The sequence below is a fragment of the Macaca thibetana genome, chromosome 2, assembly GCF_024542745.1.
Source record: "Macaca thibetana thibetana isolate TM-01 chromosome 2, ASM2454274v1, whole genome shotgun sequence".
NCBI lineage: Eukaryota > Metazoa > Chordata > Mammalia > Primates > Cercopithecidae > Macaca > Macaca thibetana.
Window position 1 is genome coordinate 104039343 of NC_065579.1, and position 14849 is coordinate 104054191.

Below are 14849 nucleotides of genomic sequence, written 5' to 3' on the forward strand. Positions count from 1 at the left end.
TAAGTGGTCCCCACAGCTTGGTAGTGGGGAGAGCAGTAGATACATGCAGGGCAGTCCTCATCCCCTCCCCTGTTGTAGAGCCTGCATCAACCAGCACCTGATGAACAACAAGGACTGCTTCTTCTGCAAAGCCACCATCGTGTCTGTAGAGGACTGGGAGAAGGGAGCCAATACGAGTACTACCTCCTCAGCTGCCTAGGCCTCACAGCCTGTGCCATCCTGGAACCTCCACCCTTGAACCCAGAGCCAGGCTGGGCCCTATTTATGAGCTCCCTTTGCCCTTCTCCTGTATCTGCCCCCCCCCAACCGCCACCACCACCACATTCAACCTCCTTGCCTGCCTGTATCCTCATTGGTGGGAGCCCAGCCATGGCCCTAATTGTGCCTGAGCTTGACTCTCAGTCAGGGCCACAGTCAGCATTAAATTATTATTCCATACAGCCCTGGCCCTGGCCCTTCTTGAGGGAGTAGGGTTTGTGGGGTGTGCCCAGCAGGGATCCTGCCAGATGATGTCCACATGAGAAGGCAGGTGTCCAACAGCTTCAGCTTCACCCAGTGCCCCCCAGACAGATAACAAGTCCAGGGTCTTCTGATGTGTCAGGCCAGCACTCTCCCCTTGCTGATGGGAAAACCGGGGCTTGGCCAGCCCCACTGCATCCCCTTACATGATGATACGAGGCTCTGGCACTGACTCGCCAATAGACTTGTGGGGCAGCACGCTGGCTCCGTTGAGGTAGAGCTCATCGTTAACTATGACGTCCTCACCCAGCACTGTCACGTTCTCCATGCGAACCTCCAGGAGAGGATAGGCCTTGTCAGGGAGACAGGCACACTCCCCGACCCTCTCCCCACCTGGCCCAGCCCACAGGCTTACCCACTGGCCCACACGGCAGCGCCAGCCCACAATGCAGGACTCAAGCCATGAATGGGAGCGGATCCGGGCATCCCGCAGCACCGTGCACCGCCGGATACACACACCATCTTCGACCACCACGCCAGGTCCCAGGCTCACATTGGGGCCAATGCTGCAGTTCTGGCCGATGCGGGCACTTGGGTCCTGAGAGTGGTGGGAAAAATACAAGTGGGCCACTTGTCTCCCAAGACTGAGGGGGTTAATGATGGGCTGGGCAAGGGCCTCACCACCAGCACGTTGCCCACAATGCCAGGGCCTGAGTACAACCGCTCAGGCTGCTTCTGCCTCAGTGACTGCAGGAAGAGGCACATGCCAGTGAGGAAGTCCTTGGGCTGCCCAATGTCCATCCAGAAGCCTGTAGGGAGGGATGTATCAGGGCCCTCAGCCCAGCCACAGACCACCCCCACCCTGTGGCCTCCCTGCCTCACCCTGCAACTCCATGGCATATAGCTGCCCCTCCTTGGCCATAATGGGGAAGACCTCCTTCTCAATGGACGTAGGCTGCAGCTGTGGGAGTGGGCAGCTTGTGAGCAGGGTCATGGCGGTGATGGCCTGCCCCACCACAGCCCACCGACAGCTGTCTCCTACTACACACCTGGATGCGCCGCAGCACCGCAGGGCTCAGGATGTACATGCCTGCGTTGATCTTATTGGACACAAACACCTGCGGCTTCTCCACAAACCGGTGAATTCGGCCTGTGTCAGCCTCACACACCACCACACCGTACTTGGAGGGTTCCTCCACCTTGGTTACCTGAATGCAAGGAAGGGGACCTCGGACCTAGTCCAGTGTTCCTGAGCCTTGATATACATGCCGTTCCAGATCTCAGAGACTGCCCCAAGTGCTTAAAGATACATACTGCACAGCTCTGTACCCATAACATCCGAAGGCAGATGAAGGCTAGGGGGCAGGGGAGGCTGGGCATGGAGGGTGGAAGTGTCAAGAGAAACAAGACCTGGCGCCTTACCAGGATGGAGCCCTCCTGGCCATGGTGCCGGTGGAACTGCACCATGGCTTGGAAGGGGAAATCGCAGATCACATCACTGTTGAGGACGAAGAAAGGGTCTGCAGTCTCAGAGAGCAGGTCACGGGCCAGCGCCAGGGGCCCAGCTGGGGGAAAGGGACAGGTCACAACCTTGCTGGAGGTCTGAGTCCCTGGATTCAGGCTCAACAGGCCCAATGCAGGCTGGGTCTTACCCTTTTCCTGGCCTTAAACCCTCCCCAAGGGACCTTTCTCTACTGACCTGTCCCCAAAGGCTCCTCTTCATGGGACATGGAGATTCGGATTCCCAGCTGGAAGGAAGAGGACCCCCAGTCAGGTTCTACCAGGATGGGAAGTTGGGTGGGGACCGAGGATAAGGGCCAAGAGTCCGTGCCTCACCCTCTGCTCCTGTGCCTTCATTTCCTTCTCCAGCACCTGCGACATGTAGCTCACGGCCAGGATCACGTGGTCCACGCCTGCCTGTCAGAACGCAGGCCAACGGGCGGGCTCAGTCAGAAGGTACGGGAGCCCCTGACCCCCTAGTCACTGGCCATCCCTAGTCCTGCCAGATCCGAAAGCGACTCCGATCCCGACCCAGGGTCTTACCGCAGCTAGCGCCTCCACTTGGTGCAGCAAGATGGGCTTATTGCAGAAGTCCACCAGTGGCTTCGGGGTGCTCAGTGTCAGCGGCCGTAGCCGCGTCCCATAGCCCCCCACTAAGATCAGTGCCTTCATCGCGCCTGCGGACGTTGAGGGGGTGTCCCGGGCTCTGAGGTGCCTGCAGCCCGTCTAGTCGGTCCCTGCAGCGCACTCCCAACGCCGTGCCCGGCCCCGCGCCCTTCACCAACCCGTCTGACCGACTCTGGCTCCACCTCGTCCTCCCGGTCGCCCTGACGCCGGATCCAGGGCCGCCACAACCCAGAACGCGACGCCGGGTGGACGGCTGCTGGCCACGAACTCAGGGCGGACCCGGCGCGGGCAGTGACGCGAGCACCGCGGGCCAATCGGCTGCCGCGTACGTGGCACGGCCGCCGGCGACAGAGCGTTGGGTCGCAGCGCTGCGACACACGTAGCCAATGAGCGCCCGAGTACGCCGGGCTGCCATGGAGACCCGGGCCGGGACCCGCGGGTCAGCTGGCCATTGGCGGATCCAAAGGCGGAACTGGCGCCAAGGGTGAGGCCTAGTTCCCTGCTTCGCGCCGTCCAGCAGCCGCCGGCCCCGCCCCACCCCGCGGCCCGCCCCCACGGCCCGCGTCGCGGCCCAGCCCCGAGGGAGGGTGATCAGGGAAGGCTCCCGGACCACGGGATTTTCACAAAGACAGACTCGCCTCCGTTTCTAGCGGCTTTATTTTTGACATACACGACCTCAGACACAAGCGGGGCGGGCAGCGCTAGGTGTACAGAAAGGAGCGGGCTCGGACCGAGCACCCCTCACGCAAGGTCCAAAGCAAACACTACTGCGGCGGGAGCCACGGGTTAGTGTCCGGGCGCAGACCTCGGGCGGTGGGGACAGGCTTAGCTTCCAAGAAGAGGAGCAGAGAGCGATTCCCAGAACGCGGGGGCTTACAGTTCCCCGAGAAGCAAAAGAACCAGGTCCTTCCCAGGGTTGTCCATTTTTTTTCTCATTAAAATATTTTTTAAGTCAGCACAAACATAACCAAATTGTACAGCTTTAAAGTTCAAAGCAATCTGCATCTAGGGAACGTGCATGTGGTCAGGAGCGAGCGCGTGAACAGCAGCTACGGAACTAGCACAGGCGCCAGGCCCCATGATGGGAATCCCTACGCCCATTGCACAGGCCCAGAGAGGGAAGGGTGGGGGTCCCTAGCAATTTGCTACACTGGTCCCCTTCCTCTTTTAAGCACCACCCGTCCCACCCCACCCTCAGGGGCTGGTGTCAGCTTGGCCCAGGGAAGCACTATAGAGAGGGGTCACCGGAGCACCCCAACCCATGATCCCATGTTGCACTTTGGTCCCAAGTTGGGGCTAAGGCAGGGCCTGGCAGGGAGAGGGCTCTGGCATGGGGCAGGGAGAAAGCAGTGGCAGACAGTATGCACACACACTTGCCCACTACCATTAAATAACAGGGCTGGGTCTCCAGGTGTCCAAAGTGCTGAAAAGAGGGGCCCTGCTCTAGGGGAGCAGCAGCAAATCCCAGGCCTTCCCACTCTTTGTAGTGCCAGGAAAATACTGAATGTAAGTGGATGAAGCCTTTGCTCAATGTGAGGAGCAGCAGAATGTGGCAGCCTCTCCTCCCAGAATCTAGGAACCTGGGAGGCACAGGACATCCCCAAAAGGTCCCAAACAGCTCCAGACCCTATGCCTTACCCTCCACCCTACCAGGGAATGACTAAGTCTACACTAATGAAGGGCTACTGCCCCCATGGCTGAAGCCACAGAATGGTACAGGAGAGAAAACCGTAATTTCTGACCAGAAACAGCCAAGCTGTCCCTCCCAGCCCCAAAGAATGGGAACCTGTCCACCAGTGGCACCAGAGCCGGGGGCTAGGAGAGATGGCATCCATCAAGGAGCCCTTAAGAAGCTGCATCTCTAAGGACCAGGAAATGAGTCCATCAGTTACCAAGGCCTCTCACAGCTGGCAGGCTTACCTTTAATGCCAAACAGGCACTTGCCTAAAGTGACAATGAACAGTGACCCTAGGCTCAAAGGAGAGGGTGCTAACCCTGGCAATGGCTGAAATCGGTGTCATGTCCTGGCCATCTGTTTTAGAAGCAGCAGGTCTGTGCCATTAAGGGCTGGCAGCCAAAATGACTAAAACCATGAGAAAGGAAGGGTCACTCCTCAAGCCCTCACTGTCCCACTGTCAGTGTTGAGGGCCATATTCTAGGCCCACAGAAAGGGTGCTGGGTCAACAGGGAAACACCACCAGTTTATTCTGCTATCAGGTCTTTATAAAAAGGCAACACCTGTGGAGGAAGGGCATGAGGCAAAAGCTCACCTCAGAAGTGGGAGTGTTCTGCTGAGGAAAGCATGAAGGAATGAGTATATACTAATGAACAAGGCTACACCCCAGAGGAAGGATCCCGAGGGACAGGGGCTGGCAGCTGGACACATGGACAAACTGATGGACCCAGGACTGATCAGACAAAGCTCTCAGCAGAATGTGGGCACCTGCACCCAGAGCCCACACCATGTCCCTGTGAGCAAAAAAGCTTAAAGTTCTCTCTCTAGGCCCAGGGCCAAGAGCGCCTCACAAAGAGCTGCCGCCTTGAACTTGGCCTGGGGAAATGAGACCCTGAGCGGACCACAGCCCTTGAGCCCTGGGAGGAGCAGCCCATCCAGCAGCAGCACAGCTGCCGAAACTTAAAGAAGACGACTCCCACCCATAGCACAAGAACTGCAAATACTGTCTAGGCCAGAGCCACCAGAGGCCCTGAGGCCTGCTAGGACACCGACTATCCCCCACTTCAGTGGGGTAGGAGGGAGTGGTCTTCTTAGGCAAAGGAACTTGGTGAGAAAGGCTGGCTGTTTCGGGAATAGGACAGGTGCCAACCTGTCACATGCCAACAGGTACCTGGGGAACCCAGGGCCTGCCCTCTGCCATAAGTTGGCCTCAGCCCAGCTTCATTAATCTAGCCCCACACTAAGATCAGACCCAAGGATGGGTCCAGCTTTGTGCAGTAAGCCCTGTGGTGCCCTGAGGGCACCTATTAAAGAGCTAGCTGACACCCACAGCATAAGACCAGAAAGCCCCCAAGAAATGGGCACCCAAAGCCCTCTACTTCTGGGGAACAAGGGAAGAGTGGGCATGGAGGGGCCCTGCACCAGCCCAGGGCTTTACCCTACAATCAGCAGAGCCCTGCAGCCACAGACCTCAAAGATCTAGACAAGAGAAACCAATGTCCAAGGGCACCCTGTCCCTGCTGCCAAGCCCACCAGGGGCACCTCTTCCTTCCTAAGGCAGCCTGGACACACCAATCAGAGCCACAAAGCTGAGGAGCCTGGCTGAGAGGGCGTGTGGTCTACCCTCCTTCACTTTATATATATGGATTCCAGGCTACCGCTAAAAACATTTCTTTTAGTTTACACCAAAGAGAAATATAACCCTTTAAAATCAAGTCTGTGTGTCCTCACGGCAAGTTCAGAACAATGGTCCCTGCCTGCGGGTGGAGAGGAAGGGGTTCTGGGGGCCCAGAACAGGGCCTACTGGTTCTCGTCCCGCATCTGTTCCATGATGCTGATGAGGTTCTCCAGGCCAAACACGTAGCCTCTGTCTGGCCCATCATGCACAGTGGGGTCATCCCGGAAGCCCTTGAATGTGCTGTGTGCGAAGTCAATCATGCGGACATCCACCTTGGGCTGAGAGGAGGGACCCGCCTCGGGGCTGGTGTTGCTGGGGCTGGTGCTGGGGCCACAGGATGACGCCACCTCAGGGAGCACCATGTCCAGGTGCTTGAGACGCATCTCAGACCGGCGGTCCAGGCAGGACTCAGCCCGGCACTCCTTGCCATCATAGATGACAAGCAGGGAACTGGAGTAGAAGCGGTAGGAAGCCTGCCGCTCCAGCACAGCTTTCAGGCCTCGTAGTTTGCTCAGGATAGGCTCAAACAGGTCACGTCGCAGGTCCAGGCCATTGTGCAGATATTGATACAGGGCATTGCGGAAGCCTTCAATGGAGAGCCCACGGCCATAGTACTTGTTCCTGCAGAGGTAATGCCCTGTGTCCAGCTGGTACACCTGAAACCCCAGGAGACAGGGTGAATGCCAGGGAAGTCTGAAGAGCTCACAGTGCCCTGGGCAAGCACTGTCTGAAAGCACTTTGACCAACCTGAGTTTTTCTGCTCACCTATCTAAGTGGAACTGGGCAGGCCACATTCACCCTGGGTTTTCCCATTGCAGAACCAAGAGAAAGCAATACCAGGCCTATGGGTTCCCTGCCACCAGCTTTGGAGCCCTCCTCCAACATCAGAACATCTTGTTGACAGGCAAGAGTCTTACGTGTCCCAATGTCAAGGCAGCAGGCTCTCACAGTGGTCCTGCACCTGAGGCCCATAGCAAGGTCAACAGGTAAGAACAGAAGGGCTCAGGAGGACACACTTGGCATAGATCGCACGCAGGTATGAGCACAACCCAAATCATGCAAGTGGCAGCACCTAGGCTCTGAGCAGAGGTAACTCACCTGCATGCCGCAGACCCTGACGCCCAGCGTGGCTGATGTGCTCTGCTCACATTTCCGCATCTGCCGGGCTGCCTTCTCAGCTGATGCGTCATCGCCATGCTGCCGCGTGCCCATCTTCAGGTCCAACACACAGGGGTACTTGAAATGGTGCACCACGTTCTCAAGCAGGAGGAACTCTGGGCCACGGTCAAGAAGAATGACAACCACACTCACCATCAGCCCCAGCCAGGAAAGCACAACCCAGTTTTTCTATAAAAGGGCACTTTTACCTAATGCAGTATGTACTTGTCTCAGAAACTCTCAAATGTGGGTTTCACACCACTGGCTTATTACTTCTTAACCAAAACAAACTGTGGTAAAATATACATAAAATTTACTTCAGCCATTTTTAAGTGTACAATTCAGTGGCATGAAGTATATTTACTCTGTTGTACAACCATCACAACCATCTATCTCTAGAGCTTTTTCTTTTTTTTTTTTTTTTTTTTTGAGATGGAGTCTCACTCTGTTGCCCAGGCTAGAATGCAGTGGAGTGATCTCGGCTCACTGCAACCTCTGCATCCCAGGTTCAAGCTATTCTCCTGCCTCAGCCGCTTGAGTAGCTGAGATTACAAGTGCCCGCCACTACACCCGCTTATTTTTGTTATTTTTAGTAGAGACGGTGTTTCACCATGTTGGCCAGGCTGGTCTCAAACTCCTGAACTTGTGATTCACCTGCCTCAGTCTCCCAAAGTGCTGGGATTACAGGCGTAAGCCACCACACCTAGCTAGAACTTTTTCTCTGGTTTTTTTTTTTTTTTTTTTTTTGAGACGGAGTCTCGCTCTGTCACCCAAGCTGGAGTGCAGTGGCCGGATCTCAGCTCACTGCAAGCTCCACCTCCCGGGTTCACGCCATTCTCCTGCCTCAGCCTCCCTAGTAGCTTTTTTGTATTATTTTAGTAGAGACGGGGTTTCACCGTGTTAGCCAGGATGGTCTCGATTTCCTGACCTTGTGATCCGCCCGTCTCGGCCTCCCAAAGTGCTGGGATTATAGGCTTGAGCCACTGCGCCCGGCAGAACTTTTTCATCTTCCCAAAATGAAAAGAGATCCTCCCACCCTCAGCCTCTGGAACAACTAGGACTACAGGCATGCCTAATTTTTTTTTTTTTTAGATAGAGTCTCGTTCTGTTGCCCAGGCTGGAGTGCAGTGGCGCCATCTCGGTTCACTGCAACCTCTGCCTCAGGGGATTCAAGCTATTCTCCTGCCTGTATCCATTAAATAGAACTAAACAGTGACTCCTCATTTTCCCTCCTCCCAGCCCCTGGGAACCTCTAGTCTACTTTCTGTCTCTATAAATTTATCTTTCCTAGGTATCTCATAAGTGGAATCATACAGTATTTGTCATTTTATATCTGGCTTATTTCACTTAGCAAAATGTATTCAAGATTCATTTATGTTATAAGTATGTATCAAAATTTCATTCCTTTTTCTGGCTAATTTTCCATTGTATGTATATACCACATCCTTTTTGTTGTTGTTGTTTTTTGGTTGTTTTCTGGTTTTTTAACCTAAGCTCTACAGTACTTTTATGTTTATTTTTGCTATTTTTTATTTTTTTTGAGACGGAGTTTCGCTCTTGTTGCCCAGGCTGAAGTGCAGTGGCGCTATCTTGGCTCACCACAACCTCCGCCTCTTGGGTTCAAGTGATTCTCCTGCCTCAGCCTCCCGGTAGCTGGGATTACAGGCATGCGCCACCACGCCCGGCCAATTTTGTATTTTTAGTAGAGACGGGGTTTCTCCATGTTGGTCAGGTTGGTCTTGACCTCAAGTGATCTGCCTGCCTTGGCATCCCAAAGTGCTGGGATTACAGGCGTGAGTCCCTGTGCCTGGCCTTTTTTTTTTTTTTTTTTTTTTTTTTTTTAGGAGATGCGCTCTCACTCTGTTGCCCAGGCTGGAGTGCAGTGGCTGGATCCAGAGCTCACTGTAGCACTGACCACTGGGCTCAAGAGATCCTCCCACCCTCAGCCTTTGGAACAGCTAGGACTACAGGCATGCCTAATTTATTTTTTATTTTTTTATTTTTTTTTGAGACAGAGTCTTGCTCTGTCACCCAGGCTGGAGTGCAGCGGTACAATCTCAGCTCACTACAACCTCTGCCTCCTGGGTTCAAGCCATTCTCCTGCCTCAGCCTCCAAGTAGCTGAGACTACAGGTACCCGCCACCACCCTGAGCTAATTTTTTGTATTTTGAGTAGAGACAGGGTTTTTACCACGTTGGCCAGACTGGTCTGGAACTCTTGACTCCAGGTGATCTGCCTACCTTGGCCTCCCAAAGTGCTGGGATTATAGGCATGAGCCACCATGCCCAGCCGCCTACCTAATTTTTAATGTTTTTTTTTAGAGACAGGGTCTCACTATGTTGTCTAGGCTGGTCTCGAACTCCTAGCCTCAAGTGATCCTCCCACCCTGACCTCCAAAAGAACTGAGATAACAGATGTGGGCCACCACACCCAGCCTATGTTATCTTTAGATCTATCTTGCAGGCAATATGCAAACTAAAGATTTGGATACATCCCTCACCATCAGTGAACCAAGGCCCTACTCAAGCCAGCACCTTGCCCAGGCCTAAGAAATAAGGAAGACATCTTGGTAGCACTACAACAAAAACAAGGAAACCAGATTCTAACATTTCCAAATAGGAATCTTTAGAAAAAACTGGATTTATTTTTTTTCTTTTTCTTTCTTTAGGATGCCATCTTGCTCTGTTGCCCAGGCTGGAGTGCAGTAGCACAATTTCAGCTCACTGCAACTTCCGCCTCCCAGGTTCAAGTGATCCTCCTGCCTTAGCCTCCCAAGTAGCTGGAACTATAGGCGCATGCCACCATGACTGACTCATTTTTTTAACTTTTTTTTTTTTTTTGAGACGGAGTTTCACTCTTGTTGCCTAGGCTGGAGTGCAATGGCACAATCTTGGCTCAATGCAACCTCTGCCTCTTGGGTTCAGATGATTCTCCTGCCTCAGCCTCCCGAGTAGCTGGCATGCACCACTACGCCTGGCTAATTTTGTGTAGAGATGGGGTTTTTCTCCATGTTGATCAGGCTAGTCTCAAACTCCCAACCTCAGGTGATCTGCCGGCCTCGGCCTCCCAAAGTGCTGGGATTACAGGCGTTGGCTACCATGCCGTCAATTTTTTGTATTTTTAGTAGAGACGGGGTTTCACCAGGCTGGTCTCAAACTCCTGACCTAAGTGATCCACCCACTTCAGCCTCCCAAAGTGCTGGGATTACAGGCATGAGCCACTACACACCCAGCCTGGATTTATATTTCTGTCTTACCATTTCTCACTAAATTTGAACAAGTGAATGAGAGACAGAGAGACAGAGATCTCGTTCATTGGTTTCAAATATATACACACACACACACACACACACACACACACACATATATACACACACACACACACACACATATATACACACACACACACACACACACACACACACACACATATATACACACACACACACACACACATATATACACACACACACACACATATATTTTTTTTTTTTGAGACGGAATTTTGCTCTTGTTGCCCAGGCTGGAGTGCAATGGTGTGATCTCAGCTCACTGCAGCCTCCATCTCCCAGGTTCAAGCAATTCTCCTGCCTCAGCCTCCCGAGTAGCTGGGATTACAGGCGCACACCACTACACCCGGATAATTTGTGTATGTTTAATAGAGATGGGGTTTTGCCGTGTTGGCCAGGCTGATCTTGAACTCCTAACCTCAGGTGATGCACCTGCCTTGGCCTCCCAAAGTGCTGGGATTACAGGCGTGAGCCACCACGCCTGGCCATATAAATATATATAAAATACAAATATATATAAATTTATCCCTTAATAGTTCTATAACCTTCTGCTCAAAGCGATCTATGGTCCTAATTCATTTACATACATGTCTTTATTCCAATATATCCCATTTGCAACAATCTTATCTTTCTACTTTTGTGTAAAGGTACAGACTTATCATATGTCTGCCAAAAGTCACTGGGTCTCATAGCCCAGGCCTCAAATCCATCCACAGAGTAATCACATCTTAGAGGATAGACACTCACCATCACTGTGATGATGAACATTTCATTCTTTTGAAAGTAACTTTTAAATTTGGCCTGAATCAATTCTGTTGCCTGCTATTACCTATAAACACATGATGGTAAAATATGAAGGAGGGTGTAGAAATATCTCAACACCCTGGAAGCACAGGCTCTGGAATCCTGCCTTGACCACTCACTACCTCTAGGCACAACACTTAATCCCCCTGTGCTTCTATTTCTTCATCTATAACACGGGAATGATGACAGTTCCTTCCTCAAAAGATTGCTGTGAAAATTAACTATGTACAAAAGGTTCAGCACACTTTCCCTCAGTTTCTTAGAATAATCAGTTGTTATTTGTCTACTACTTCAAAACACTAACAATTGTAAGAATTCCCATTCTAGGCCGGATGTGGTGGCTCACACCTGTAATCCCAGCACTTTGGGAGGCCAAAGCAGGCGGATCACTTGAGGTCAGGAGTTCGATACTAGCATGGCCAACATGGTGAAACCCTGTCTCTACTCAAAATACAAAAATTGGCTGGGCGTGGTGGCGTGCGCCTGTAATCCCAGCTACTGGGGTGGCTAAGGCACGAGAATCTCTTGAACCCGGGAGGCGGATGTTGCAGTGAGCCGAGATTGCACCACTGCACTTTGACCTGGGCAACAGAATGAGACTCTGTCTCAAAAAAAAGGAATTCTCATGCCATAATACTTTTTTATCTTTTCTGGAGATGAGAGAGGGTCTTGCTGTGTCGCCAAGGCTAGAAGTTAGAATGTAGTGGATGCCATCATGGCTCACTGCAGTCTCGACTTCCTGGGCTCAAGCAATCTTCCCACCTCAGAGCTGGGACTACGACAAGCACACACCACCACATCCAGCTAATTTTTTTAGTTTTTGTAGAGATGAGGTCTCACTATGTTGCCCAGGCTGATCTCAAACACCTGGTCTCAAGTGATCTTCCTGCCTCAGCCTCCCAAAGTGCTGGAATTACAGGTGTGAGCCACCATGCCCAGCTATCTTTAACATTTTAAATCTATTTTATGGTATTTATCATCAGATAAAAATCTCACCGAAGTCATATATATCACCCTTAAACTATTAATCCCTTGGGAGGGGAAAACTACACATGTGCAAACAAGCGCACACGGGCACATACACAGATCTCTGATTGTGGACATGATCAATACAGTACCACTAGCCACACTAGCCAAATGATTTAAATTTTAATTAATAAAATTTAAATTAACTGCCTTAGTCATAGTGGCCACATTTTAGCCACTCAGTATGGCCAGTGGCCACCATATTGAAAAGCACAGACACAGAATTACAGACAGTTCTATCAGACAACACTGTTCTAGACTGCCAAGTTTTAAGCTTCAGTCTTACCAAATCCAAAAGGCAGGAAAAAACATGTTGATGGAAGTAAACGAAGGAAGAGGAGTCTATGAAAAAGGGAGATGAAACCAAAGAGGGACCCTAGACAAAGACCTCAGCCATAGGCAGAATGGTGCCCCAACACATGACCCATGGACCCAGTAGACACTCCTGAAGGAGGGGCAACGAGGATACTGTAGAGCTTTCGGTCCTTGGACTCAGAGCGCATGCGGCTCAGCTGCTGCTTGTGACAGCGCAGGCTCCAGGGGTTATGGCTGATCTTCTCAGAACTCAAGCCACTGTTGCCATCTAGCATCTGGAAAGGGACCTCTGAGTGGCTGTGCAGCTCCACCTTCGGACTCTTTGCCTCCTGTGAGCTAAGAAGGAAGAACATACACATCACTAAGAAACTCAGGCAAGTCATCCTCTGGGGTCTCACTGCACAGGGCACAGGTCTGTCTACAACAACAGACCCACAGACCCTGCTAATGGGTTGCATGAAGGTCCCATGAGCCAATAAAAATGAGTAAATGTTACAAGTAGTGTTCTTCCTATGTCTCTTAAAACTATCTGTAAAATAACGTTTTTGTCAAATTATGTGATGAAAATACCACTTCCCATCCATTAGGATGGCTACTATCAAAGAAGAAAGTGGAACAAGTGTCCAGTATGTGAAGAAACTAGAACTCTCATACACTGCTGGTAGGAATGTAAAATGATGCAGCCACCAAAAAGTTTGGTGGTTTCTCAAAAAGTTAAACACAGATTATAACTCAGCAATTCCATTCCTAGGTATACACCTAAAAGAAATGACAAGGATCCAAACAGACACTTTACATCAACATTCACAGCAGCACTACTCACAATAAACAAAAGGTAGAAACAACCAAGCATCCATCAACAGATGGATAAGCAGAATGTGGGATATACATACAATGGAATATTATTCAGCAATAAAAAGGAATTAAATTCCTATACATGCTACAACATATATGAACTTGAAAACATTTTGCTAAGTGAAATAAGCCAGACACAAAAGGATAAATATTGCGTGATTCTACTCATGTGAAGTAACTGCAAATCCATTAAGACAGAAACTAGAAAAGTGGTTGCCACAGGCTGGGGGAAGGAGGAATGGGGAGTTAGTTGCACAACAATGTGAATGTACGTAATGCTACCAAACTGCACCCAGCCGAGGAAGGAGATTTTATTTCTAAAATAAGTCAAGGCCAGGCACCATGGGTCACAACTGTAATCCCAACACTTTGGGAGGCCAAGGTGGGAGGATCACTTGAGCCTAGGTGTTCAAGACCAGCCTGGGCAACATGTCAAAACTCCATCTCTACAAAAAATTTAAAAATTAGCTGGGCATGGTGGCTTGTGTCTGTAGTTCCAGCCAGCTAGCCACTTGGGAGGCTAAGGTGGGAGGATCACCTGAGCCCAGGGGGCTGAGGATGCACTGAGCCGTGATCATGCTACTACACTCCAGCCTGGGCAACAGAGACAGACCATGTCTCAAAAATAAATAAATAATAAAATAAATCAAACCACAAAGGAGTTTTTGTGAGAAAGCAACTTCAACTGAAAATACTGGAACTTTGCCAACAATTTCATTATGCCCCAACATAAAAATCTTTGCTTGAAGTAACCAACAACACTGTTTATCATACTGAAAGGCCAAGAAAACCACACTACTGGTGAAGCCATGTGCCCTGCAAATTACAGAGCAAGCCTGCAGCTCACAGCAGAGGTGGAACATTACAGTAATTTCTTTTTTTTCTTTTTGAGACAGCATCTCGCTGTGACGCCCATCAACTTCAAATGCCACTCTCCTCTCCAGAACTGCAGGCCTCTCCTCTAACTGTGTGGCATGAGTTGCACAGATTCAAGCTAACACCAGGGCTGGTGTGTGCTGGAAATGATGACCCTCCCCAGCAAGGGTCAGCTGTGCAACACTGGTGAAGAGGTAGTGGCAGAGACCCCACTTCCACCTAACTGAAAGTAGAGGAGGCCGGGCGCGGTGGCTCAAGCCTGTAATCCCAGCACTTTGGGAGGCCGAGACGGGCGGATCAAGAGGTCAGGAGATCGAGACCATCCTGGCTAACACGGTGAAACCCCGTCTCTACTAAAAACTACAAAAAACTAGCCGGGCGAGGTGGCAGGCGCCTGTAGTCCCAGCTACTCAGGAGGCTGAGGCAGGAGAATGGCGTGAACCCGGGAGGCGGAGCTTGCAGTGAGCTGAGATCCGGCCACTGCACTCCAGCCCGGGCGACAGAGCGAGACTCTGTCTCAAAAAAAAAAAAAAAAAAAAGAAAGTAGAGGAGCCCACCAATGCCTCTCAGAATGATAAAACCCTTAC

At 51.2% G+C, this 14849-nt stretch overlaps 4 protein-coding genes across 12 annotated transcripts in view; 2 read left to right on the forward strand and 2 right to left on the reverse strand.

Moving 5' to 3' along the window:
• RNF123 (ring finger protein 123) overlaps positions 1 to 440 on the forward strand; it is a 34024-nt gene extending 33584 nt beyond the window's left edge. For both annotated transcript variants that reach the window (XM_050780715.1, XM_050780716.1), the window contains one exon: positions 79 to 440. In XM_050780715.1, coding sequence (XP_050636672.1) covers positions 79 to 199 — 121 coding nt within the window. In that variant the 3' untranslated portion in view covers positions 200 to 440. The remainder of the gene's footprint in view (positions 1 to 78) is intronic.
• Positions 1 to 14849, forward strand: part of INKA1 (inka box actin regulator 1) — a 119639-nt gene that overhangs the window by 22802 nt on the left and 81988 nt on the right. The window lies entirely within an intron of this gene.
• Positions 410 to 2879, reverse strand: GMPPB (GDP-mannose pyrophosphorylase B). Of its 2 annotated transcripts, XM_050780950.1 has the most exons (9): positions 2503 to 2879; positions 2296 to 2376; positions 2159 to 2207; positions 1882 to 2024; positions 1509 to 1667; positions 1342 to 1420; positions 1141 to 1268; positions 875 to 1057; positions 410 to 793 (listed from the first exon to the last, which is right to left on the reverse strand). In XM_050780950.1, exons 1-9 carry the CDS (start codon positions 2629 to 2631, stop codon positions 662 to 664), a joined length of 1083 nt encoding a protein of 360 aa, XP_050636907.1. In that variant the 5' UTR covers positions 2632 to 2879; the 3' UTR covers positions 410 to 661. The 2 variants fall into 2 exon arrangements, with proteins under 2 accessions (XP_050636907.1, XP_050636906.1); XM_050780949.1 differs by having other exon boundaries at positions 410 to 1057.
• Positions 3226 to 14849, reverse strand: part of IP6K1 (inositol hexakisphosphate kinase 1) — a 75703-nt gene continuing 64079 nt past the window's right edge. For all 7 annotated transcript variants that reach the window (XM_050780900.1, XM_050780903.1, XM_050780902.1 and 4 more), the window contains 3 exons: positions 12686 to 12867; positions 7038 to 7213; positions 3226 to 6595 (listed from right to left, as the gene is read on the reverse strand). In XM_050780900.1, the coding sequence (XP_050636857.1) occupies positions 6062 to 6595; positions 7038 to 7213; positions 12686 to 12867 (892 nt within the window). In that variant the 3' untranslated portion in view covers positions 3226 to 6061. The remainder of the gene's footprint in view (positions 6596 to 7037; positions 7214 to 12685; positions 12868 to 14849) is intronic.